Genomic DNA, 22,727 nt, shown 5'->3' with positions numbered 1-22,727 from the left:
GTTGATTTTAAACTTGTCAAAACGTTACTCAAACATGCGCTCTTCAAGTTGTCAGTTTTTTCACTCGAGGTTGCACATCAATCACAAAAAGCTTATAACTTGACCTAGACTTAATGTTTTTTTGGTGTTTCAAAATGCTAAAATCAATTACTCTTCCTAAATAATGAAATTCTTAAAGTCCCATTTGAAAATTTGACCAATAACCTAGTGTTTGGCCCATTGGAAGCCATTGTAACAACACCATCTTTGTAGCAAATAGTTTTGAACATCTAAGTTTGAAACTTTATAACTCCCATACTATAGTGAATTTTTAAAAATTGTTTCATGGGCTTAATTTTCAATATGCCCAGAACATTCAATAAAAAATTTAGCCAAAATAATAATTTTTACCCACTCAACATACTGTTCAATGTTTTAAGATCGGAACTGCCAAATCATAATCTAGCTTGCACTAGATTCCCAAAAATCTCATAACTTAAGTTATATAAAACGCTTTTCTGTGGTTCAAGATGTGAAAATCATTTACTCTTTCCAAATAACGTATTAAAAAACTTTCTTTGAATAATTAAGTCATTTTGGTATGATTTGGCCATTTGGAAGCGACTGAAAAACTCACATATTTAAACCATAAGTTATAATCATTCCATACATATTATTATGTCTAGAAAAATCCATGAGATAAATTAAAAAAGGCAAATAACAAAACATGAGAGAGGGGACGGATTGGTATATTTTGATTAATGTTCTCAATTTTTTGCTTACAAAATACAAAGTCACAAACAAAGCCTCTCCTCTCTACACCACACCACATTTCTTGTGATCTAAAAATAGTGTTTGATTTTCCACCTTCATAGGAAAGGACTCCTCGAAATCACATGCATCTTGCTCTTGGTGGTGCATTCAAAAACCTAAGAATAGCTTCATCATTAAACACATACTAATTTAATACAAAGCATTTTAAAAGAAACACCATAAATTAACCAAAAACCCATGTGAGTGCATTAAAACCAAATTTTTGGCCCAAACTTTACGTGTGATTCCTTCATGTTTTGGTTTCTTCCAACATCATGAAACAAAAAAAAGTCTTGTTTTTCTGATTTTTTTGTTATGCATGTGAAGCTGGATTTTTTAATTTCAGTGCAAAATTTGTTCTTTCAACTCTGTTTTTAGTTGAAATAATAATAATTATTATTATTTATTTTTAGAAAATAATTTTATATTCAAAATGATCCTTCTTAGAAGCTCATCAACCCCAGCCCCAGTTATAGAAACTCTCATCTTCTTATCTTGCTCAGACAGCCCAAATAGAGATTTGGACGTTATTCATAGTAATACTAATAATAACAAGAACAAACCCATTAAAAATGCCAACTTTCTTACCTTCGTCCATGGCGCCCATCACCACAATTTGAAATCTTTTTCATGTAATTCTTCTCCAAACCACCATTCCTCATCTGGGTTCGGAGCGTCCAACCGAGAACCGAACGTTTCAGGCCAAAACTCCGTTCGTCGAGCTCGGTCCGAGGGGAACTTGGAGAGACTATTGTCGAGCCACGAACTGATTGATCCGAACGAGCTGCGAAGCCCAGAAAGGGAAACGAAATTCGGGTTTCGTCATTACTGGTCAATGCTTCGCACGGAGCCTTCGTTCGCGATTTTCAACGATGAGTTTCAGGATTCGGAGGAGGCGGGTCCGGTCGCAGAAGCATTGCAGAGGACTGTGACTATTGGAGAAACCATTGAAGATGCGAATGGTGGAGATTTCTGCTTTGGGAAAAGTAAAATGGGTTTGATTAAGGAGGAAGAAGAACCGGAGGTCTTGGGAGAAGAAGAAGCAACTGAACAAGTTAATACTCGTCCTTTGTGTATTGCTTCGGGACTGGGAATTAATGGTGAGGGTCTTGGTCTATCTATGATGGATTTTGATGAAACAAGTGATACGGAAGAGTACTACAAGAGAATGGTTGAGCAGTGTCCATTTCATCCTCTTTTTCTTAGGAATTATGCTCAGTTTTTGCAGGTTGGTATATCTTTAGCATGAAAAAGGTCTCTTTTTTCTTGTGTGATCTTTCACTTTTTTCTTGAAATTATTATTCTTGATTCAATAAGCTGTGAAGTATTCAAATGGTTTTGCTAATTTAATTCACTAATTCGTAATCTTATGCTTGTTCTAATTCTTGGATGAAGCATTAGTCTTTCATATGTTTAAGTTTTGGTCTCAAATGTGTACTTAGCTATTTTTTTTACTTACGTAGAACCTCATAAGTTAATGTAAGTTTTGGTTATCAAAGCTGAATCTTAACTGAATAAACATCTGGTTGAGTAAGAAAACTAGATTGTTTGTTGAAAATGATACCAAACAATTGGAATTGCACTGCGTTTCTTTGAAGAACAACAAATATGCAGAAAGGCTTTTCATATTTGATGAGATTATTAGTTATCTTGAATTCCCTTAACATGGGTTTTTCCTTTTCTGATTAAAAAGAAGTTGTAGAGCAAGATCTGATAGTCAAATATTTGATGTGATCTTTTTTTTTTTGACAGTCTAAGGGGGATCTTTATGGAGCAGAAGAATACTATTCTCGTGCTTCGGTTGCAGATCCTGAAGATGGTGATATATGGATGCAGTATGCTAAACTGGTTTGGGATCTTTATCATGACCAAGAAAGAGCCTCTAGTTACTTTAAACTTGCAACAAAAGCTGCTCCTCAGGATAGGTTTGTAGTCTTTTCAATAATCATCTGATTCTAATAGAAAATGTAGGAATTAGTTTCAGTCTCAAAATATTAGAAAATTTCTCTGAAAAGGTTAAATTCCAGACTGTTGTTCATAAAGCCCAATACCTACATCTGGGGGGAAAATTTCATACAAATTGTATGGGGGATAATGATTTAACTGGCTTTTTTGGGGGTTGTTTTCTTGGTTTCAGTAATGTTCTTGCAGCATATGCTAGTTTTCTCTGGGATATAGAGGACAGTGGGGAAGAAGATGATGGAGCATTTGATAATCAACTTCAGGTGCTAATTTTCCTGTCGAAAGAACCATGACTTTTGAGAATGCTTCAACTTATGGAGCCATTCTAACTCTTTAATAATAAATGCATGTTGAACAGAAGGAAGATTCTACCCCATGCTTGAACACTGCAGGAGGGACCAGGATTGACGGGCCCGATTCCACTGCAGTTGACCCTTGTCACTCTGGAAATCCAGATGTTTATTATAGGAAGATGATCGAAGAGAATCCCAATAATGCTTTGTTCCTAAGAAATTATGCAACGTTTTTGTACGAGGTGAGTTATGTGTTCTAACTCGTGCTCGATTTTCTCTTCAGAAACCATGCATAGAGAAGTGAACTGAATCATAGATCTCTGTTGTCCTTCCTCCTTTATTGTTGAACAATCCAATGCTGCAGATTATCACGTTTATTTTTATGAATTAAGTTGGTTTTGAAGCGCTTTATGTTCTGATGTATTATCCTGGTTGCTGACAGTGTAAAGGAGATCTTCAAGGAGCTGAGGAATACTACTCACGAACCATACTAGCTGACCCCAGTGATGGGGAAATCATGGCACAATATGCTAGACTGGTGTGGGAACTTCATCATGATGGTCAAAAGACCTTATCTTTCTTTGAGCGAGCAGTTCAAGCTTGTCCTCACAATAGGTACAAACAAATTACTGCTTGTGTTGACAACTATGCAAGATATCTCACCTAGAACTTGTCTATATTACTAGAAACTAGAAAGCAGAAACCTTTAGGAGAAGTTTGTTCACCAGCAATACTTAAGTTTCCTTTAACTTCCAAAGAAAGTGGAAAATGGGAAACATGTACTTTCCTGTTAAACAAGCTCAACAGAGACTGGTGATTCTATTCTACTGGTTTTTATGATAGTCATTTTCTAGAGACTATTATATTTTACTAATCTCTTGTTCTTCACTTTCCTTGCTTTCAGCTCTGTTCTTGCAGCCTATGCAAGTTTCCTTTGGGAAAACGAAGATGATGAAGAAGAACAACAACAACAACAAGTTTCAGTGCCTGGCTTTCATGAGATGGCGATGACGGTTGCTAGTGTCTGAACTAAATCATCAACAAAGTAATACATTATAGGTGCAATAAGCCAAAAATGTGACTCAAAACTATGATTCATAGAATAAGTAGGCAAAATAAAGACTAGCGAGGCTTGCTTTTGCATGAGCTAAAAGCTTGATTGATACTATTATATTAGCTATTTGTGAAACTATAGCCAAAAGGTCTGACTATATAGAAACAGGATTTGGAATCTTACTAGAAAAGAGAAGTAGAATTCATGTTGGGGATTGGTTGGGGCATGGTTAACGATTTAGTTTTAATTGGTAATCACACCACTGTCAACATCTAATAAACTTAGTGAATAAAGAGGTTCTTACTTCTAAGTTCAAGAGGTGCTGCAAGTACTATATTTACTGAATGTTAAGTTAACAAACGCATTTTATATGTGATGCGACTTGGTAACTTTATCTCTTCTAAGCTAAGTCCATCCATTTATGTTAAGTTAGTTAAAAGTTAAAACCACTTGGATGTGTAGATGGGTCAAGGTTCACATCATCGACTGGGAAAACAAGTGGTATCTATATTAAAATGTCAAGAAAATGAACAAATAAGAATACAACTCAACAAATATCCTAAGATCAAAATTGCAAGCATATCATTCGTTAAGAATATGAAGTACATTTATGTGAAAAACATTGAACTCCTTGAAGAGCAAAAAGAATACAAACTAGTTACCCAATATATCTAAGTTAAATCGACTGTGGGAATAATAATCATGTGCTACTTTCAACTGAGAGGTGTTCTTATGAGTTGAAACGGCTGGAGCAAAAATCTCCTTGTAAAATAATCTTTAACTTGTAAACTCTGTCCCATTTCTTGTTGGTTGGTAACCTGGATTTGTTCTGTCTTGCCTTGGACTTGGTCTGTAGAAACCATTTCCTCTTGGTCTATTATTGTAGTCACGGTCACCTCCGTCGTGACTGCCTTCCCGTCCAAAACCGCGCGAGACAAATCGACCCCTAGGAGCTTCTACTTGGTAGTTTCCCCTTCCTCTTCCCCTTCCTAATCACGCCAATTCAGTAATTTAAGTTCAATAAATAAAATGTAAAACTTTGTAACAGCAGGCTCATAATGCAAAACATGGTGGCTAAATTATTCTCGGTAAAAACTAAAATATGTTTATGCCAATTTGCAATTTACATTCCAAGGGAAACTTTTGTCCTTTGATTTAAGAGATTTCTTCCAAAATGATTTAAGTGACAGAAAGCATATGATGAAATCAACATCAAACCCTGCCTGGTTCATACTATGGCAGATACACCTACTGCATTCAGAGATATCTTGAGATTACCCAAAAGGATTAGAACGAACATATACATACTTGCTAATCGAGATGGGATGTTGCTATTTTGTCTGCGCTCTTCAATGTATACTTGTCGTCCAGCAATCTGAACAGTTGCTGCCTACAGTTGTAAAGAACAAGCCTAATTAATTGATATCCAGTCAGAAGATCCATTACCAACAGAGATTATTTTAAGAGAATGAATTTCAAATTTAGCAGAAGATAGAGTTAATAGAAGGAAAGCCAGCTTGCATTCATCCAAAACTAATAACATTAAGTAGATAGAAGCTGGCTTCATAAAGGAGGAAAATGATAAAGATTTTATCAGCATTCAAGTTTGATAAACAAACACATAGTATTGGGTTTTATATTAAATAATGATAGTAAGGAAAACCTGGACTGCATTTTGAACACCGGTAATGTCTTCAAACTCGACAAATGCATAACAAACACCAACATCCTGCACATACCAAATATTTCAGCTTATAAACATGAACAGTGGTATAGCAGGACCGGGAAAGGACTCCCAAGCCTAAAAAATATAAAAATGGTAAAGGTCAAGGATATAGACCTTGCGACTCCTAATGACCACGCCCTCAGGTTGCTTTAGTTTACCAAAATTTTTAAATTCCTCTTCAATTTCGAAAGGAGATACAGTAGGCGGCAAGTTTCTCACATAAACAGATTTGATTTCACCTAAAAAAAAGATATATAAAGCAAATAAGAACCCAAGGTATATATGCCCCTCCAAAAAAACATTACTATTATTAATATCATATATTAACACCAAAACAGATCATATTCAATCAAAAGTTGTTAATTCATGATGCATATTAAATGGCAAAGAAATTTGCTAATAAACTTAATTGATATTACTACTATAAGCGTCAAATTAATTTAAGTCTTGAAACAAAACAAAGTAATTTGATGAACCTTCATCGTCCAGTGGGGTAACTTCATATGCTGTCTCTGCAACAGATCTTTCAAATGTATTTGATGATCCAATGGGCTGAGCAGTGGATGGTGGAGAATGATTCCATTCTGAAGCCAGTGGAACATTCTTGTTAACAGAATTCTGAGAAGCTACAGAAGGTGTAGGCTGTCCTTTAGCAACGCGTAACTTCCAGCAAGAATAAAGCAGAAAAATCAGTATCTGTAAATGAAGATTACATAACTGTATCTATATCATTAGGTAATTGTAGAGGTTTTAAACATACTATAGAAGCGTAAGTGTGCTTATGGGTCTCCACAACTGGCTCCTCAACAGATGAAGGCAGGTGGTCTTGTAAAGAATTCACAGCATTCTGAACCGAACCATTCGAGTGATCTACAGAGTTGTCCTCCATTATGGGTTCAGCCTCAGCAACTTGCTGTAACTGCTGCTCTGCAAAGCCATAATTGTCGACTTGACCATTTTCTTTGATATCAGAGGCCACAAACTCTCTAGCGTGCATTTCTCCACCCAGCATATTATAGGATACTGGAAAAATATTAATTCAATCATGGTTTTCTTTCAGCATTGAAGCAAGAACAATAACTATTATGGTAGGCAAACTAGGAAGTTAACTTCACAGTCGGAAAAAAAACTATAAAAGAAACTTCTCCTACCAGATCATACTAAGGCATAACAGATAAAAACATACAATTTGAAGAGTCATATTATTTAGACTCTAGAACAGAGAGCAATGACTAAGGTGGTAATAGAAGCTGTGACATTACTAACTTACTAAGCCTAGATTTAACAAGATCCATTAAAGCCTTTTGTCAAAATCATACACCTAAAACAAGAATATTACCCAATTGCTTCTATAACATTAACACTAATTAATAGCAAAATCACATATTGTATCCGCTTCTTGGCTGAAGATCAAACTTGGCAAGGTCTGGAAACAATGGAAATCTTAAAATCACTATAATTCGTATAAACCATATAGTACCTGGCTCAGGGGCTGTTGTTGAAACAGTGTGGTTGATATCAAGATTAGCCTGGGCTAACATGACTGTGGGATGATGATGGATTGGTTCTTCATCAATGAACTGAAAGATATCATTAAGTACAAAGTAGCCCTTTTCCTGGGGCGCAAGGAAAAAAGATTGCATAAATTTCCTTCTGCTGCTGAAATCCTTTAATTGCACAGAGCCCGAAACCATTACAAGAACTCCAGCATTCCAAGATTCCAAGGCATGCGCTGTCCTAATCTCAATTCCCGTGTAATTAAGGGACATAAAAAGAGAATGGATTTGCTGTTAAACACAGAACTTAAAATCAGAAACAGAATTTAAGGAAGATAAAAAAATGTAAAATGGGAGACATCCCAATATTCCATAAAAGAAACTAAAGGTTTAGCTCATTCATATCCAACAATATTAAAAAACCACACAATTTCAGCTCCCAAGAATCAATAAAAAGGGATAGAGAGTTGAACAATTTTACGTCTCTACCACACAAATTCAATATCCTCCACCATTTTGGTTCATGCCCCATCATTTTATACTTCCAAAAGATCAATTAGATGGTTACTGAGTTCTTTCTTTACCACACAAATTTAGTACACCACTTCATTTCGGGTCACATCCCATAGTTCCCGTTTGGAAAAATCATCAAAATGGATACTAAATTGGACATTTTTAATTCTCAAGGACTAAAATTTAAGCTGCAAAATTAAACAATAAAAACAAATACCAGCATTGCAGAGGCGCTCTCTATAGTAGTGCCGTCAATACGACGCATGGTACTGGCATCGGAGTAGAACTGGTGAACATACTCCGGCTGTTGCTGAAGCACTTGATAGTACTGCCCCACAAAGTACGTTCCAACCTAAACCCATAACCACCATTAGAGACCCAAAGACGTAAATATATTAATAAAGAGACAGAGAGAGAAAGAGCAAGAAGAACCTGAGCAGCGGTAACCGGAATGGGAAACGAAGTGGCCATGGTGGAAACCCTACTAAAACCCTACAGAAATTAAAAACCCTAGATCTGCCAATGAAACGGAGCTCGAACCACAGAAACGAGAAGCAGATAAGATAATTATCCAGAGAGAAAGAGAGAGGAAAAGGGTCGCTCAAACACACATAGACGCAGATACAGCTATACACATACACAAATACACAACACGCGCGCGTGTCTGTGTATGTATATAGAGATCTGAGTAATGGTGAGGAAAGAAGATAAGTGTCTGATACAAGCTCTGAGATATATAGATATGGAGGCTGCTCTCTCCCTACCCAAGTTCCACCTCTCCCACTGTTTTTGTTTTTTTTTTCCTTGAGCGAAAAGAATGGGCTTTTTTGCAATTCAGAATCTTGTTTGTCCTTTTTCGTAATTAAAAAAAGGAAAATCATTTTTGAAATCCCTCTTTCTTGTCTTTTTTATGTTATTTAGAATAAAAATTTATGCACTATCACACAATGTCTACTTAAATTATTTACTAAAATATTATTTTAATTAGCGTGACAATTTTATTTAATTAATCAAATTTATTTCTAGTGTAATCTATTATTTAAAAATAACTTTTTTATTTTAAATTGTGTAATATTTTGGTACATTGTTTTAATACACATATCATTATTCTAAATATAGTATCAAATTTAGCCAAAAATAAATAAATATTATATTATATTATCACAATATTTAAAATTGTTGTTTAATGCTTAATAATATTTTAAGATAAAAATTGATATAAAAATAAATTATCATTGATTGTAATTAGAAAATTAAATATTAAAAAAATGATTATTTTGTAATTAAAAAAGTGTGCTAAGCCTCTCATGTGATTTAAAAAAAAAGTGTATTTACCAAGTTTGAATACTATATATCTTGTCTCATGGTACAATTTTAACATTTGTCAAATTCAACATAATTTTTAGTTAGAAATTTATTTTATATACTAGATACAAGCAACGTGCAATGTACGCTTGCTTAGTTTTATTTATAAAAATTATTAATTATTTTTATTAAATTTGTATCATTGTCATATAAATTTTAAATACATAAGCAATATTAAAAGAAAAATTAAACCAAAACATTATCTATAGTTTTTTAAAATATATATATATAATATGTTAAACTTTTTAAATATAAATGATATTTTTTTAATAAAAATTATTATATATTATTATAATGATATTTTTTAATATTTAAATTTATATTAATATATTTATTAAATATCTTATATGTTATTATAATATTTTATAACATTTGAATTTAAATTTATATAATTAATAAATATCTATTTTTATTTTTAAAAATATATTCTTTTAAATATTTAGAATATTCCGTTAACAAAATAAAACGTTAAAATTAAGAATTTTCATTATTTATGCATTTTTTTTATATAAAAGAGATAAAAAAAAAGTTATCAAAGCACAAATTTAACATTCCATTAGAAATGTTTTTACTTACTACAGATAATAATTATGTTCATGTTTGTTTGTTGGTAATTAATTAGTAGAGTTTTTGGTAATTTAATAGTTTATGTGCCTACAGCCTAAAAAAACTGTCAAATGAAGAAAATGATGACATTTAATTGCGTAGCTATGACTCATAAAAATTAAAAACACAAATAACATGCATTTGTAGACTTATTATTCAATATTATTATTCTTCTACATTATAAAGCTCATTGATTTTTAGCTTATTAGAATATAAGATTTGAAATTAAGGTTGTAGGACAACTGTGATCATAAAGTCAGCTTCAAGTGTTGCACTTTCTCCCTCAAATAATTGAACCCCTTTTTTTTTTCTTTTTTTTTAAATATAAAATAAAAATGTAGACATTGTCTCAAAGGCACTAGGACTTTTAATTGTGAAAAAGAAGTATGTAATTACTTAACGTAATCACCAACTGCCTTGAACTTTTTGTTGTCATTCTTGAGCTGTATACTTTTTTTTCATTATACATTCAGTTAGAAGTCCATGATGATTGAAAAAAATTACTATTTTAATATTTTTCGACAATTATAATAATGCATCATTTTGACATTCTTTTTCGTCTTGATAATATAAAAGTATGAATTAAATAATAAAATAAATAACATCATATTTTATTGATATTTAAGTTTGAAAAACTATAATTTTCGACTAACTTACGTTGTCGGTTGTTCTACAGTTCTCCTTCACTTTTACATTACTTAAGAACTCTTTATAGAATAATGGAGTTTTCGAAATTTTGAATTGCCCTCCTGTTTCTATTTCATCTCCTCTTATTTATAACAAAGAGTTTAAGGTTACATATAAATCATAGGCCTAAGTTATTGGGTTTAGCTCGTAAATAATAAATTACAACATTAACATAATTGTATTTTGATAAATGACGACTTTGTACTCATCTGCCAATTATGTTAGCGTAGACAATCTGTCTTGAACGAACAGACATAAAATAACTAAGAAACACAAACACATGTTTCTGTTAGCGAATTACCACCTTTTTGAGCAAACAGGAGTTTTAAGAATATGGCTAGGTGACTGTTTGCCGAGATTTTCGGAAACTATATTAATAAAAGTTAAGAAGGATTAATGATCAGGGGTTTAGAAGATATAAACAAGATTTTTACGTGGTTGGAGCGTTAATGAGCCTTAATCCACGAGACAGTTGTATTAGAGCTTAGAAAGTCTATAACAATAGAGTTTTCTCTCCGTTTTAGCAGAGTAACTGTATACACGCCAAAAAGAGATATCTTTCCCAGTGCTCTGCCACATGTATTTATAGGTTCACAGGAACATGGGGCTTGGGCCGAGCTGATCCAGGCCCAATAAAAGTATAAATACTATTGGTTTCTCTATCGGAAACCCAATACAAAGGATAAAAACATAAAAGGCAAACATTAACCAGAGCCCACTGGGCCAGCCCAAAGCTTATCTATCACCCGACAAATTGGGGCTTTTGGTCTGGGCATTTCGAGTTACAAGGCAGATTCAAGGGACAAGATCGGTCAGAGCAGTGGCGGCACAAGTTTGAGCCAGCGGCGTATAATCCCGAGGGGGCTTTCCGTAGGTGAAACGTGAGGACAACTCCCACACTTCATGGGGCGGAGTCAGGGTCACGGATGCTTTATCCTGTCAACCCTGAGGACTCGACCCGGCCGGGTTCGTTTACCTCTGTCCCTCTTCATTTACCGTAAGCCCGGACCATCCACCAGGAGCCCAGATCGTTTACCAGGCTTCAGGACTATTGGCGTACATCTCGACTGTAATCCCAAACAACTGTACGTCTCCCGGATGAAAGTCCCGGATCATTCTTCCCGGACACCTTCCGGGCCAGGGCCCCCACTTGGGCTGTCGATGTCAATCATATTTCCTGCCAAACGGGTCTGGGCTGGGCCCAACCTCAATTTCCCAGCTAGTGGGCCTAGATTGCGGTCCCGAGCCCAAGCTAGGAAATGGGGATAACAGTGACCAAACCCCTTCTATTAGCGTTTGATGGTTTACTTTTTTGTGCTTTGTGATAACAGAAATGTAATTAGTCAAGGCTTTGCAATCAAGCATCTCTGTTAGCGTCTTGCAGGCACTCATGAACGAACAAGAACAAAACTGTGTTACTGGGCAACCAAAATCCTCATGTTAGCGTGTGATGGCTTGTTTTGTGCGAACAGAAGTAAAAGAACCTCTCTTGTGTGAACAAGGGTAGAAGAACTTGTCTTGTGCAAACAGAGGTAGAAGAACTTCTTTGTTAGCACATAATGACTTTATATAATCAAACAGACATACTATCCATACTTGTTAGTGCATGCATGGCATGCTTGTGAGAACAAGCATACATGCTATAAGTTATGTTCATATTTCATTTGAACGAAATAATTAGTAAGTCCGAGATCATTAATATTACTATTTTTTTTGACACATGATCATGAAGAAAAAAATGAGTATAACACATCAATATCCCCACAAAATAATAATAATGCATCAACAAAGATGTGGCAAAATATAACAAAAAATGCTAGAATTAAAGAAGAAATGGCAGACCAACCTAACCTGCTACTTATATATATATATATTCAATAAATTATATTTTATTACCTGATTAATAAAGGAAGATTTTATCAATTTAGCATGATCTATGGTTGCCAAAAAAATTAATATAATAGGATCAAGTGTCAACTACTAATTATCTTTTTCTTAGTTATTTATTATAATAAATTGCCGTATGAATTATGCAATAAAACTGGGATTAAATTAAGTGAATTGGATAATTATTAGGACTCACAAAATTATAGATTAATTGGACTACATTTTATTTACTAGGAATTTGTAGTAGAGATATTAACTTAAGCACTAAAATTTAAGACTAATTAAAGTTTATACTAAATAAATAGGAAGTTCAAGTACTAGCTAGCTAGAAGTGACAACATAATGTTTCTTACAAACGTTTCACAGTACTCTTGTCTTATACAACAATAATCAATTAATGAACAAAATTAAAATATATATGGGAGAATAAAATTAAGGTACTCAATTTGATAAATGCTTTATGAAAATAGGTTAGCCAGTTTGATTATTACAATACTTTTACACAATATCAACATCACCAGGAAAAAGCATATAATTATAATTAACATTAATTGTAACAATTAATTAATTCTCAAAACTTGAAAGAAAAAGAAGGGTCTGATAGCTGTAATAAACTTCTGGTGCTAACCAATAATAAAAGATAATAATATGCAGAGAAATAGTGAAAAATGATGAGTTATACACATGAGAAAAAGGGAATCATTATTAATTCAAGTTGTTCAATTCAGTGATGATCAAGATGACTTTGCATTGATTTTATGATCTCAAAATAAGATCCCTTCTTCTGATTTTGCTCATGAACGTTTACCTTCAGCCAAACTCACCCTCATGGACCTTCCTTCTAGTTCCTGAAATAAAGAGTATCAAATCATCATATGTATATTTTTATATATATATATATATGCCTGATACATTTCGAGAAATTTGTGAAAATAACCTATTTTATTAAAATAATTTTGTACTATAGCTTACTTTTGATAATTTTTTGTAAAATAATCTTTGTCTAAAATTCGACCAGCTAAATAAATTTTTTGATCACTTGACTAAATTTTCTACTAACTGTTTAAATTATGAGAGATCATTTTACAAAAAATTATTAAAATTAGGCTAGAGTGCAAACTTTAAAAAATAATAAGACCATAAATCTATAATGCATGTCATTTATATAAATCTAGAGGTAGTTAATTAGTAATCATGATAATGTACACAAAGATATATATATATATAAATATCAACATGTATGATGATATTTCATATAAATATATATATTTGTTAGAAATTTTGTGCATTCTTCCCTATTTATACAATATATTTATCTTATATATATAAATTAGGGAATTGTTAAGAAGTTGGATTCATCGTAGAAAAAAGATCACATATTATTATTAGTGCAATTTAATATAAAGTCTCACATATTTTAATTTAATAATTATATTGAATATGAATGTTATTTGTTAGACATCCTGAAATGTCAAAGAGCAACACTCTATATATTACGTACCACTCCATTGAGAGAATCTAAGGCAATGTCCATCTCAGCTTTGGTGGCGAAGCAGACGAAGCCATAGCCTCGAGACTTTCCGGTGTCACCGTCGTACAAAACTCGAGCTCCGACCACATTTCCATACTCTTGAAATGCATTGGTCAAACTCTCTGATGTCACTGACCATGAAAGGTTCCCTACGAAAAGCTTGTACTCAGTTTCTGGATATAGAGGCTCTTTAGGTTTTGGTTTGTCTGAAAAGTTCACTCTCAGCATCCGACCCATGTATTGCTGCATCATTTAAATTAAATTATTCTAAATTTCAAAACAAAGTCAGATCAGAATTTTAAAGTAGTTTAAATAGTGCATTGAATATTAATATAATCATCAGTTAAAAGAGGAAGAAATTAAGAGAGTCTTACACTTCCATCAAGATTTTGGATAACTGCTTTACAATCTTCAATAGTGCTCATGGTTACAAATGCAAACCCTCGGCTTCTCCCGGTGTCCCTATCATAAAGAACCTACAATACCATTTTTCTAATTTATCAGTAATCTCTATTTTTTTAGTCAAATTGTAACTAAAATAACCAATATATATTAAAATAGCTAATATTTTTTGTGTGATTGATCCAATTACATTCTTAGGGGACGATGTAGTGTAACTATTATTTATTTTTTTTGCAACAACCTTGTATTTCCTTTCAGTTTTCCACACGTGGATAGTTATAATTCTAATTTTTGTATATGATAATATACATATTCAAAATATGCCAAATAATTTATAGTGTTAAAAACATGGTTAAAACAATAAAAAACACGTAAATTATACAACGTGGTGTTCGAATCATATTTTCAATACTGTAAATTATATAATTTTTTTTTAAATCTGTAGAATGTTCTAAAAATCTATTGTCATATAAAAGAAAATTAAATTATAATTATCCATGTGTCAAAAAATAGAAAAAAAAATACCCTAATATTGCTAAATAAAGTAGATGCAGTGCACTACAATTGCTCACTACATTCTTAATATATATTTTAAAATTAAAATTAAGATATATATATAAAAATGATTTCATTAATCTTATACATTTGAAGAGCCATAGAAATAAATGATAAAATATTTCAAATATAACTAGTTTATTAGAGTGATAAAATTTAATTAATTTTCATTAATTAATGAAAAAGGATATATAAGTAATGCCTTGGAGTTGCTAGTGTCATAAGTGTAGTTATTGTGTACATTTGTCATTATTCATTTAAACGAGACTAGTAAATATTCATTCAATTTCCCAAGACTACAATAAAAGCTATGTGATCAACAATGTTTTTTTGTTTTTAATATAAATATATATAATTAAGTTCATCCTAATCTAATTAATTAAAAATTAAACTCTTATTAATCACCTCAATGAGCTCAGGACTCCCATAATCCTGAATTATACCAGCAAGTTGAGCACTATCGACACTGTAAGGAAGATTCCCAAAATAAAGCTTCGTATTCTCAGCAATCACCTCGCCCCGATCGTCTCCACCACCCGTCGCCGCCTCGGGCTCCGCTTCCTCCACAGCGGCGGCAGCAGCTTCATCGACCTCATCGGCGGCCACGGCAGCCACCTCGTCCTGCGCCACCGCGGCGATCACCCTCACAAGTCGCCACTTGTTGAAAGAGGCTCCGCCGATCACCGCCGTATCGACGGCGGAGAGCGCCGCCGCCGAGAAGCGAGAGTGTTGAGGAGAGATGATTTTGAGGTGGAGGAGATTGGAGCGGTGGCATTGGAGAGTGGTGTGGATTGAAGGAGAGAAGGAGGAGGCTGAGGCTACGGCAGCGGCGGCCGCGGCGGTGGCTGCAGCCATTTTGGTGGTTTTGGTTATGATGAGTGAGTTAATTGGGAATATAATGGTTCATGGTAGTAAGGACTAAGGAGGAAGAGGATCGGTATGGGTTAAGGTGTTGAAGCTGACGTGGCCAGATTTTGTCCAGTCAAACTGGAAGAGATATATTATGGGATAAGGTATGTAATATTATTTTCTCAGATAAAATAATTATTATAAAAAATGGTAAGAAAGATGACGTGGCAATTTATGGTAGATTTTTGTTTATTAAATAGGTTAATAGAGGTTTTTGTTAAGATATATTTACATCCAAAATATAATTATATATATTTTAGGACAAATAATTTTTTTTTATTTTACTGAAAACTTTTGGTACTACTAATTTTTATGTTCTTAATTTTTTAATTTGCAAGAAATTCTCCGGCATTATTGAAACTACAAAAAAATAGATCCATGTCCCAAAACCTAACAAAAAAGCTAATGTGCTATGATGAGGAATCACATTTAATTTTTACCACTTCCAATCCAATTCAATTAAGAGTGTAAATTGGATTGATTATTTTCGATAAGTTATTTTTTTGGAAAAATAAATTAAAAATAAATTATTTATTTTGATATTTTCTAACTAATACTTAAAATTTTATTTTTTTGAAAAATAAAATTAGTAATCAACATCAATTTATATAGAAAATAATTTAAAATTTACATTTAAAAACTCAAATAATAAAATTAAATCTAACATCCACATTTGAATTTGATACAAGAACTAAACATAAAGTTCACAAATTAAAAATTTACCTATTACTTAATATATTTTTATTTATTTTTTGAACTAATTATCACTATATCACTAGTATCAAATATATAAAAATTTAAAATTATTATTTTACATATATATTTAAAAAAAATTATTTATATAAATAAAATACAATTTGAATTGGTTTCTTTCAACATTGAAAGTGCACCCAACCCACACAAGTTTAGATTTTAAAATTTTCAATTCAATCCAATCGACACAAGTGCAGATATCTACACTTTACGAATTAAATCGGTTAAATCTTGAATACCACTATCTGAAGTATTATTATTGTAGATTTATGCATCGTGAATTATTATTGCATTGTAGAATCACGCCTCTCAAATAATTTATCTTTATTAGTTTTAATAATTTGGAGGAACATAGAACAAGTAAAAAAATTTGAGGGCAAGATTAGTAATGTCAAAAGTTCAAGGAGAATATATTTTTTCTCGTATTTTCTAATATGTTTTTAATATATATTTATTTAAAATATATTTTTTAATATTTAGTTGTGGTTATAAATTTCATGACTAGTAAGTCATCTTAATTTTATTAAAGTTAAAACTATTATATATTTTAAAATTAATTATTTCTAATTTGTTAAAATTCATTTTTGTTTATTAAAAAACCAAGTCTTCACAAAAGTTGTAAGACCATGTATGGGGGCTGACTTCTGCTCGATGCCAAAATGTCAAGGAAGTTGGTTACCTAATGATAAGGGAGCCAGCGATAAAAGCCCTAATGAATGACGAATATAACTATAACGGTCCTAAGAACAACATAATAAAAAAAGAATTTATTAAAAAATTCATATAATATACAAATAAAATTTATATATTTTGAATTACTTTTTTTCATATAAATTTATATTTGAGATTATATAAAACATTTATATATTTTTTCATTTATTGTATTAAGAGAAGTTCAATTTGTGTTTTGTAAATAGGATGCATATTAATTCAAAATATAATATAAAAATAAATATATACGGTGTATTTATAAACAAATACTCTTTTAGTGAAAAAATAACTACATAAATATCTAATATTTTTTAAATGTAGTATTTTAATATTAGTTTTTTCAAAAAGAATATCAACTTTGTCAAAATAGTAAGTCTGTCACTACTTCGTCTGTTAGCCACAATTGATACTTGATGAATTGATATGTCACTTTGTAATTGGTCAAACTAATAATTTATTTTAAAAAATAATGTAAATATATTTTAAATCAGAAAATTATTTAAAAATATATTTTAAATTAATTACTTTATACATTTGGATTAATTTAAAATAGAATACAATTACATACTAAGAGCATTTCCAACCCATAACACCATATATAAAGTTGCACCAACACCAAAATAGTAAAATTTTAGCACTATATTTTTTTTTATTCCAATCACAATATAAAAAATTACGCCAAAAAATATATTCTTTAATAAAATATAATATCTTCTTATTATTATATTATAAATTAAGTTTGCCGTTGTCTACAGTTGCACACTATATATAATGTGGCACTGTAGACAACCTTATATTTGTTGTAATGTTTACCGTTCAGTTGGATTGAATATGGGGATATCAAAGCAAATTTGGTGTTTTGCAGCTGAGTTGGAGTTGGCCTAAACATGAGTAGATATCGTAAATATTAAATACTATAAAGATATTATTGATAGAGAAATTATTTAAAATAAGAAAAAAAATATAATATTTACATGTAAAAATAGGGAAAAAGGGCATTTTGAATTTGATTATATATTTTAAAGTAGAAAAAAGAGTTCAAATTGCAAAAAAGAAAAAATCTACAACGACTTGTCGTTTACTTCCTTGCCTGGTTGACATATTTAACAGCTATTTCCTTTGCTTACCTCCATAGCCAAATGGGGGCATGGTCTTCACTTCTCGCCTCGATCATGGACGCAAACTCCTCCAAACTCTTTCTCTACGCCTCATTAAACCACTTTCTACGGTTACTACACCCTTCATTCCACAAAATCATGCCACCCAAACTCTTCCCAACTTAAAGCCCCTCAACTCCAAGATCTCGGGCTACATGCGTCGTGGCTTGGTTGACGAAGCCCAGAAGTTGTTCGACGAAATGCTTCAACGAAACACTGTCACTTGGAATGCCATGATCCGTGGTTATTTTCTCAATGGTCATGTTGAGAATGCCCTCAACTTGTTTGATCAAATGCCCGTGAGAGATGTTGTCTCGTATAACACGGTGATTGCAGGGTTGATGCAATGTGGGAATGTTGATGGTGCGAGGAGAGTCTTTGATGGGATGGGATATAAAGATGTTGTTACTTGGAATTCGATGGCTTCTGGGCATTTCCGTAATGGGTTCGTTTGTGAAGCTGTCGGAGTGTTCGATGAAATGCCTGTGAAAGATGTGGTTTCTTGGAACTTGGTTGTTGGAGGGCTTGTAAATTGTGGAGAGCTTGAGTTGGCCGAAGAATATTTTAGAAGAATGACTACTCGGGATGTTGTATCCTGGACTATAATGGTTTCAGGTCTCGCGAGTGTTGGACGGATCGTTGAAGCCCGGGAGCTCTTTGAGAAGATGCCTTTGAGAGATACCCAAGCTTGGAATGCAATGATGGTTGGGTACATCGAAAACGGGCACATCGAAATGGCTGAGATTTTTTTTCAGAGAATGCCCCAGAGAAATTTTGATTCTTGGAATGAATTGCTGAACGGGCTGGTGAAAGGTGGAAGACCTAACGATGCCATGAAACTTTTTATGCAAATGCCAGAAAAATGTCACAAAACATGGAATTCAATCTTGTTGGAGTTCACTAGAAATGGCCTCATTAGAGAAGCTCATGCATTTATGGAAAAAAAACCTTACAGTGATGTTGTGTCAAGGACAAATATCATCTTAGGTTATTTCCAAATTGGAGACGTTAATAGTGCTGTTAGTCTTTTTAACCTGATGCCGATTCGAGATGTAACTGCATACAATGTAACCATATTTGGATTAGGAGAAAATGATCACGGTGAAGAAGGCTTGAAGCTTTTCATTAGAATGAAAGAATCAGGAATGTTTCCAGATGAAGCTACATACACTAGCGTTTTGACAATCTGTTCAGACTTGCCAGCATTACAACTTGGTATGCAAACTCATGCCATGGTGACAAAAACAGGATTCAATCATTTCATTGCTGTTGGTAACGCCATTGTTACCATGTATGCTAGATGTGGAAATGTGATTTTTGCTTTGATGGAATTCAATTCCATGGGAAGCCGCGACGTCATCTCTTGGAATTCCATAATCTGTGGCTTCGCTCACCATGGTAATGGAGAAAGTGCTTTGGAGATGTTTCAAAAGATGAGATCAGAAGATATTGAACCCAACCACATTACTTTTGTTGGTGTTCTATCTGCTTGTAGCCATGCAGGAATGGTGGACCTGGGTAGACATTACTTCCAAATAATGAGACATGAGCATTCTATTCAGCCAACAAGTGAGCATTATACTTGCTTAGTTGATTTAATGGGGAGGTTTGGACTTATTGATGAGGCAATGGGTTTTGTGCATCAAATGAGGGCAGATGGAATTGAAGTTCCGGCAAGCGTTTGGGGAGCATTGCTCGGAGCTTGTAGAATCCACAAGAACATTGAGATTGGCAAGCTTGCTGGGGAAAAGATTTTAGAAATAGAACCAGAAAATTCTGGTGTGTACTTGATTTTGTCAGAAATGCACCTCAGTTGTGGACGAAGAAAAGAGGCTGAAACATTCTGGATTAGAATGAAAGACACCGGAGTCAAGAAGCAGCCAGGGTGCAGCTGGGTCGAGGTAAACAAAGGTAGCCATGCTTTTCTTTCAGGAGATTGTTCGCACCCAGAGTTCAGTAGGATTAGTTCTGTGTTAGAGTTACTTCATATGGAGAAGACTAAAAATTCAAAGTCTGTTGCTGTTTCTCTGGAAAAAGTGTTATTAGAATAGATGTTGTAGCAGAGATTTTGCAACTTGCACTATAGTCCAAAACAAGGATCAATGGAACGCATGTAATGATCATATTCATGATTTTTTTTATTGGCTTGGATGTCTATTAACTCATTTTGAAGCATCAAATATGCATTCACATGAATTTAAGTAAAACCAAGTCTGTCTTTCTCATTATGTGGAAGGCAATTACAATGTGTAATAAAGCATAGCCCATTTCAAGAACTATCCATAATTGTATAGTCACTCATGTATAAGCACCGATCTAATGAAAAAAAATCAAATAGATAACACTCAAAGTTTCATAGAACTTGGTTTCCCAGTTCTAATTTGTCGTCTTTGAGTTGGACCTGTGACTACTTTTCCTTTCTTTCCTTTGCTTTCATCTGAATCTTCATTGGACTTTTTGGAGTTTATAACATCTTCAGTGGTGGTTGGAATAATCTTAGATAATGCATGTCTATTTTGAGGCAAGTTACGATTCTTCAAAACTGATGTTTTTTCTTTTTTGCTTTCATCTGAATTTTCATTGGACTTTTTGGAGTTTATAACATCTTCAGTGGTGGTTGGAATAATCTTACATAATGCATGTCTATTTTGAGGCAAGTGACGATTCTTCAATACTGGTGTTTTTTCTTTTTTGCATCTGTTCTTGTTCCCAATCACCAAATCATTATCTGAAGAAAAAAAAAAAAGAAAATTGATGTTAAACTAAGCTCATTCCAAATGTGAAAATGAATATGAAATGTCAATTGATGATGTTAAAGCCAAGTTACTTTACTCCTTTCTTAATTCTTTTTCATGAAATGAGCACATAAAGGGTATCAAGTCAACCACCAGATGCATAGAATTTATTGTTGATTCTAATGAACTTCCAAGCCATAAATTAGAAATAAAGCAAGCCAAATGTTGCATTAAAAGAAATACTTTACCAGGACTAGATAAGACAGCCCTTGGGCGAGGTATTGAACTGGCTCTAATATTGTGCTTGCAGTCTTCATCAATATTTTTATCTCCATCTTCTCCTATCAATCAAGTAGATTTTAATGTGAGAAGTACTGTAAGTCCTTTTTGCAAACAGTATCAAACTTTGGTTGTTAAGACCAAGACCAAGACCATATGAGAATAAAAGATGACACAATCAAAACTAACCTTGAAGAGCTGAAATCTTTGGTATAGCTACATTAGGTGTGTCATTAGCAAAAGAAAAAGCTATACTACTAGGTATGTAGGACTTTGGGATTTTTGCTATGGAGGGTGGAGATATATCTTCTTCATACTCATTCACTGCAAATCACAAGTCATAAATAATAATAAGTAATAACATCCCATCATCAACTTAAAATAGTTTAGTTCGTTATGAGAAGAAGATTCAGATGAGTATTCCAATATAATAAACAACTAATTGACCCAAGTTTAATAATAGCAAAGTTCAAAGAACAAACATTTTTATGGTTCTTTTCCTCCTCTTTTTGCTGGATAATTGGCCCCATCAAAGGATAAAACAGAACCCAAATATCTCAAAAGACTACTCTTACTTACCAAAGAGTCAGGTCCTTTTAGTGATTCTATTAGCGATTAATCAATTTAAACCAGGGCTTAAAATAGGAATTAAGGGGTGAAAATAAAAAACAAAAGAAAACTGAATTCTTAAACTTTGATAAAAGAAATAATAACAAGAGGGAAGAAAAAACCTGTAGAGCAAAAATCAGCAACCACATGTTGATCATCTTGGTCTGTCTGTTCCCTCACCTTCACTTTTGGGTACACTGTAAGATTATAAAGGAAACCCATCAATGAAAAAATCATTCCAGAACAAACCCTTGTACCCAATTCCCATCTTTTTAATTTCTACACCATAACAGAAAAAAAAAAGAGAGAGATGGAGATAACAAACCCACTTTTTTCTTCCTTTTCTTTCTGATGCTTGCTCAGCTGTTGAGAAAACTACAGGATTGAGTTTCGGATCATAAAACGCAGACCAATTTGAAAAAATGAAAATTAAAAGGAAAACAAAGATGGGATTTTGTTTTCTGGGGATGAATAAGGACTGGCCAAAAATGTGATTATGATGCGCACAAAAACTGCATTAGATGAAAAGAAGAACGTGTTAAAGAATAAGAGGTCAAACGTGAAAGAGCATAGTGATGATGACACCGCTGACTCTCTAATGGTGGCAGTGTTGGGCCCGCTTACCTTTCTTTTTGGCAGCTCCTGGTTTTTGACTCATTTTCAGATGCCTCTTCGAAAGTGAGACTGTCAACGCCTTTTCATTAT

General features: G+C 33.1%; 5 protein-coding genes across 6 annotated transcripts; 2 read left to right on the top strand and 3 right to left on the bottom strand.

The window, feature by feature from the left end:
- The first annotated feature begins 1,059 nt into the window (after window positions 1–1,059).
- On the top strand, window positions 1,060–4,417 carry LOC133819674 (uncharacterized). Of its 2 annotated transcripts, none has more exons than XM_062252974.1 (6): window positions 1,060–2,020; window positions 2,545–2,717; window positions 2,930–3,017; window positions 3,098–3,289; window positions 3,490–3,662; window positions 3,952–4,417. In XM_062252974.1, exons 1-6 carry the CDS (start codon window positions 1,226–1,228, stop codon window positions 4,073–4,075), a joined length of 1,545 nt encoding a protein of 514 aa, XP_062108958.1. In that variant the 5' UTR covers window positions 1,060–1,225; the 3' UTR covers window positions 4,076–4,417. The 2 variants fall into 2 exon arrangements, with proteins under 2 accessions (XP_062108958.1, XP_062108959.1); XM_062252975.1 differs by having other exon boundaries at window positions 1,071–2,020; window positions 3,113–3,289.
- A 171-nt stretch (window positions 4,418–4,588) lies between these two features.
- LOC133819675 (nuclear transport factor 2-like) lies at window positions 4,589–8,637 on the bottom strand. The gene is made up of 9 exons (XM_062252976.1): window positions 8,269–8,637; window positions 8,054–8,188; window positions 7,308–7,614; window positions 6,588–6,850; window positions 6,304–6,490; window positions 5,942–6,066; window positions 5,765–5,830; window positions 5,410–5,491; window positions 4,589–5,090 (listed from the first exon to the last, which is right to left on the bottom strand). Exons 1-9 carry the CDS (start codon window positions 8,305–8,307, stop codon window positions 4,879–4,881), a joined length of 1,416 nt encoding a protein of 471 aa, XP_062108960.1. The 5' UTR covers window positions 8,308–8,637; the 3' UTR covers window positions 4,589–4,878.
- Window positions 8,638–12,895: 4,258 nt separating this feature from the next.
- Window positions 12,896–15,773, bottom strand: LOC133819676 (28 kDa ribonucleoprotein, chloroplastic). Its single transcript, XM_062252977.1, has 4 exons — window positions 15,275–15,773; window positions 14,287–14,388; window positions 13,883–14,155; window positions 12,896–13,229 (listed from the first exon to the last, which is right to left on the bottom strand). The coding sequence occupies exons 1-4, from the start codon at window positions 15,722–15,724 to the stop codon at window positions 13,176–13,178; spliced, it is 879 nt and encodes a 292-aa protein (XP_062108961.1). The 5' UTR covers window positions 15,725–15,773; the 3' UTR covers window positions 12,896–13,175.
- A 2,452-nt stretch (window positions 15,774–18,225) lies between these two features.
- On the top strand, window positions 18,226–20,540 carry LOC133819672 (pentatricopeptide repeat-containing protein At4g02750-like). Its single transcript, XM_062252972.1, has one exon. The coding sequence runs from the start codon at window positions 18,390–18,392 to the stop codon at window positions 20,448–20,450; it is 2,061 nt and encodes a 686-aa protein (XP_062108956.1). The 5' UTR covers window positions 18,226–18,389; the 3' UTR covers window positions 20,451–20,540.
- A 55-nt stretch (window positions 20,541–20,595) lies between these two features.
- On the bottom strand, window positions 20,596–22,680 carry LOC133815641 (uncharacterized). The gene is made up of 7 exons (XM_062248455.1): window positions 22,647–22,680; window positions 22,465–22,534; window positions 22,348–22,370; window positions 22,145–22,219; window positions 21,603–21,737; window positions 21,383–21,475; window positions 20,596–21,127 (listed from the first exon to the last, which is right to left on the bottom strand). The coding sequence occupies exons 1-7, from the start codon at window positions 22,678–22,680 to the stop codon at window positions 20,745–20,747; spliced, it is 813 nt and encodes a 270-aa protein (XP_062104439.1). The 3' UTR covers window positions 20,596–20,744.
- Window positions 22,681–22,727: the final 47 nt, after the last annotated feature.

This window comes from Humulus lupulus, chromosome 2 (genome assembly GCF_963169125.1).
Source record: "Humulus lupulus chromosome 2, drHumLupu1.1, whole genome shotgun sequence".
NCBI classification, from domain to species: Eukaryota; Viridiplantae; Streptophyta; class Magnoliopsida; order Rosales; family Cannabaceae; genus Humulus; species Humulus lupulus.
Note: the sequence above shows the minus strand (reverse complement) of the source record. Positions and strands in the feature narration are given on the sequence as shown.

Excerpts from the sequence above, each read along its gene's own strand:
- LOC133819674 (XM_062252974.1), top strand. The coding sequence starts at position 1,226 with ATGATCCTTCTTAGAAGCTCATCAACCCCAGCCCCAGTTATAGAAACT. Across the intron at positions 2,718-2,929 it reads AAAGCTGCTCCTCAGGATAG|TAATGTTCTTGCAGCATATG; the intron begins GTTTGTAGTCTT and ends TCTTGGTTTCAG. Across the intron at positions 3,018-3,097 it reads CATTTGATAATCAACTTCAG|ATGCATGTTGAACAGAAGGA; the intron begins GTGCTAATTTTC and ends CTTTAATAATAA.
- LOC133819675 (XM_062252976.1), bottom strand. The coding sequence starts at position 8,307 with ATGGCCACTTCGTTTCCCATTCCGGTTACCGCTGCTCAG. Across the intron at positions 6,851-7,307 it reads AACAACAGCCCCTGAGCCAG|TATCCTATAATATGCTGGGT; the intron begins GTACTATATGGT and ends ATATTTTTCCAG. Across the intron at positions 6,491-6,587 it reads AGCACACTTACGCTTCTATA|TTACGCGTTGCTAAAGGACA; the intron begins GTATGTTTAAAA and ends TCTTGCTGGAAG.
- LOC133819676 (XM_062252977.1), bottom strand. The coding sequence starts at position 15,724 with ATGGCTGCAGCCACCGCCGCGGCCGCCGCTGCCGTAGCCTCAGCCTCC. Across the intron at positions 14,389-15,274 it reads GGAGTCCTGAGCTCATTGAG|GTTCTTTATGATAGGGACAC; the intron begins GTGATTAATAAG and ends ATGGTATTGTAG. Across the intron at positions 14,156-14,286 it reads TCCAAAATCTTGATGGAAGT|CAATACATGGGTCGGATGCT; the intron begins GTAAGACTCTCT and ends TAAATGATGCAG.
- LOC133819672 (XM_062252972.1), top strand. The coding sequence starts at position 18,390 with ATGGTCTTCACTTCTCGCCTCGATCATGGACGCAAACTCCTCCAAACT.
- LOC133815641 (XM_062248455.1), bottom strand. The coding sequence starts at position 22,680 with ATGAGTCAAAAACCAGGAGCTGCCAAAAAGAAAG. Across the intron at positions 21,476-21,602 it reads AAAGATTTCAGCTCTTCAAG|GAGAAGATGGAGATAAAAAT; the intron begins GTTAGTTTTGAT and ends CTTGATTGATAG. Across the intron at positions 21,128-21,382 it reads GGCTGTCTTATCTAGTCCTG|ATAATGATTTGGTGATTGGG; the intron begins GTAAAGTATTTC and ends TTTTTTCTTCAG.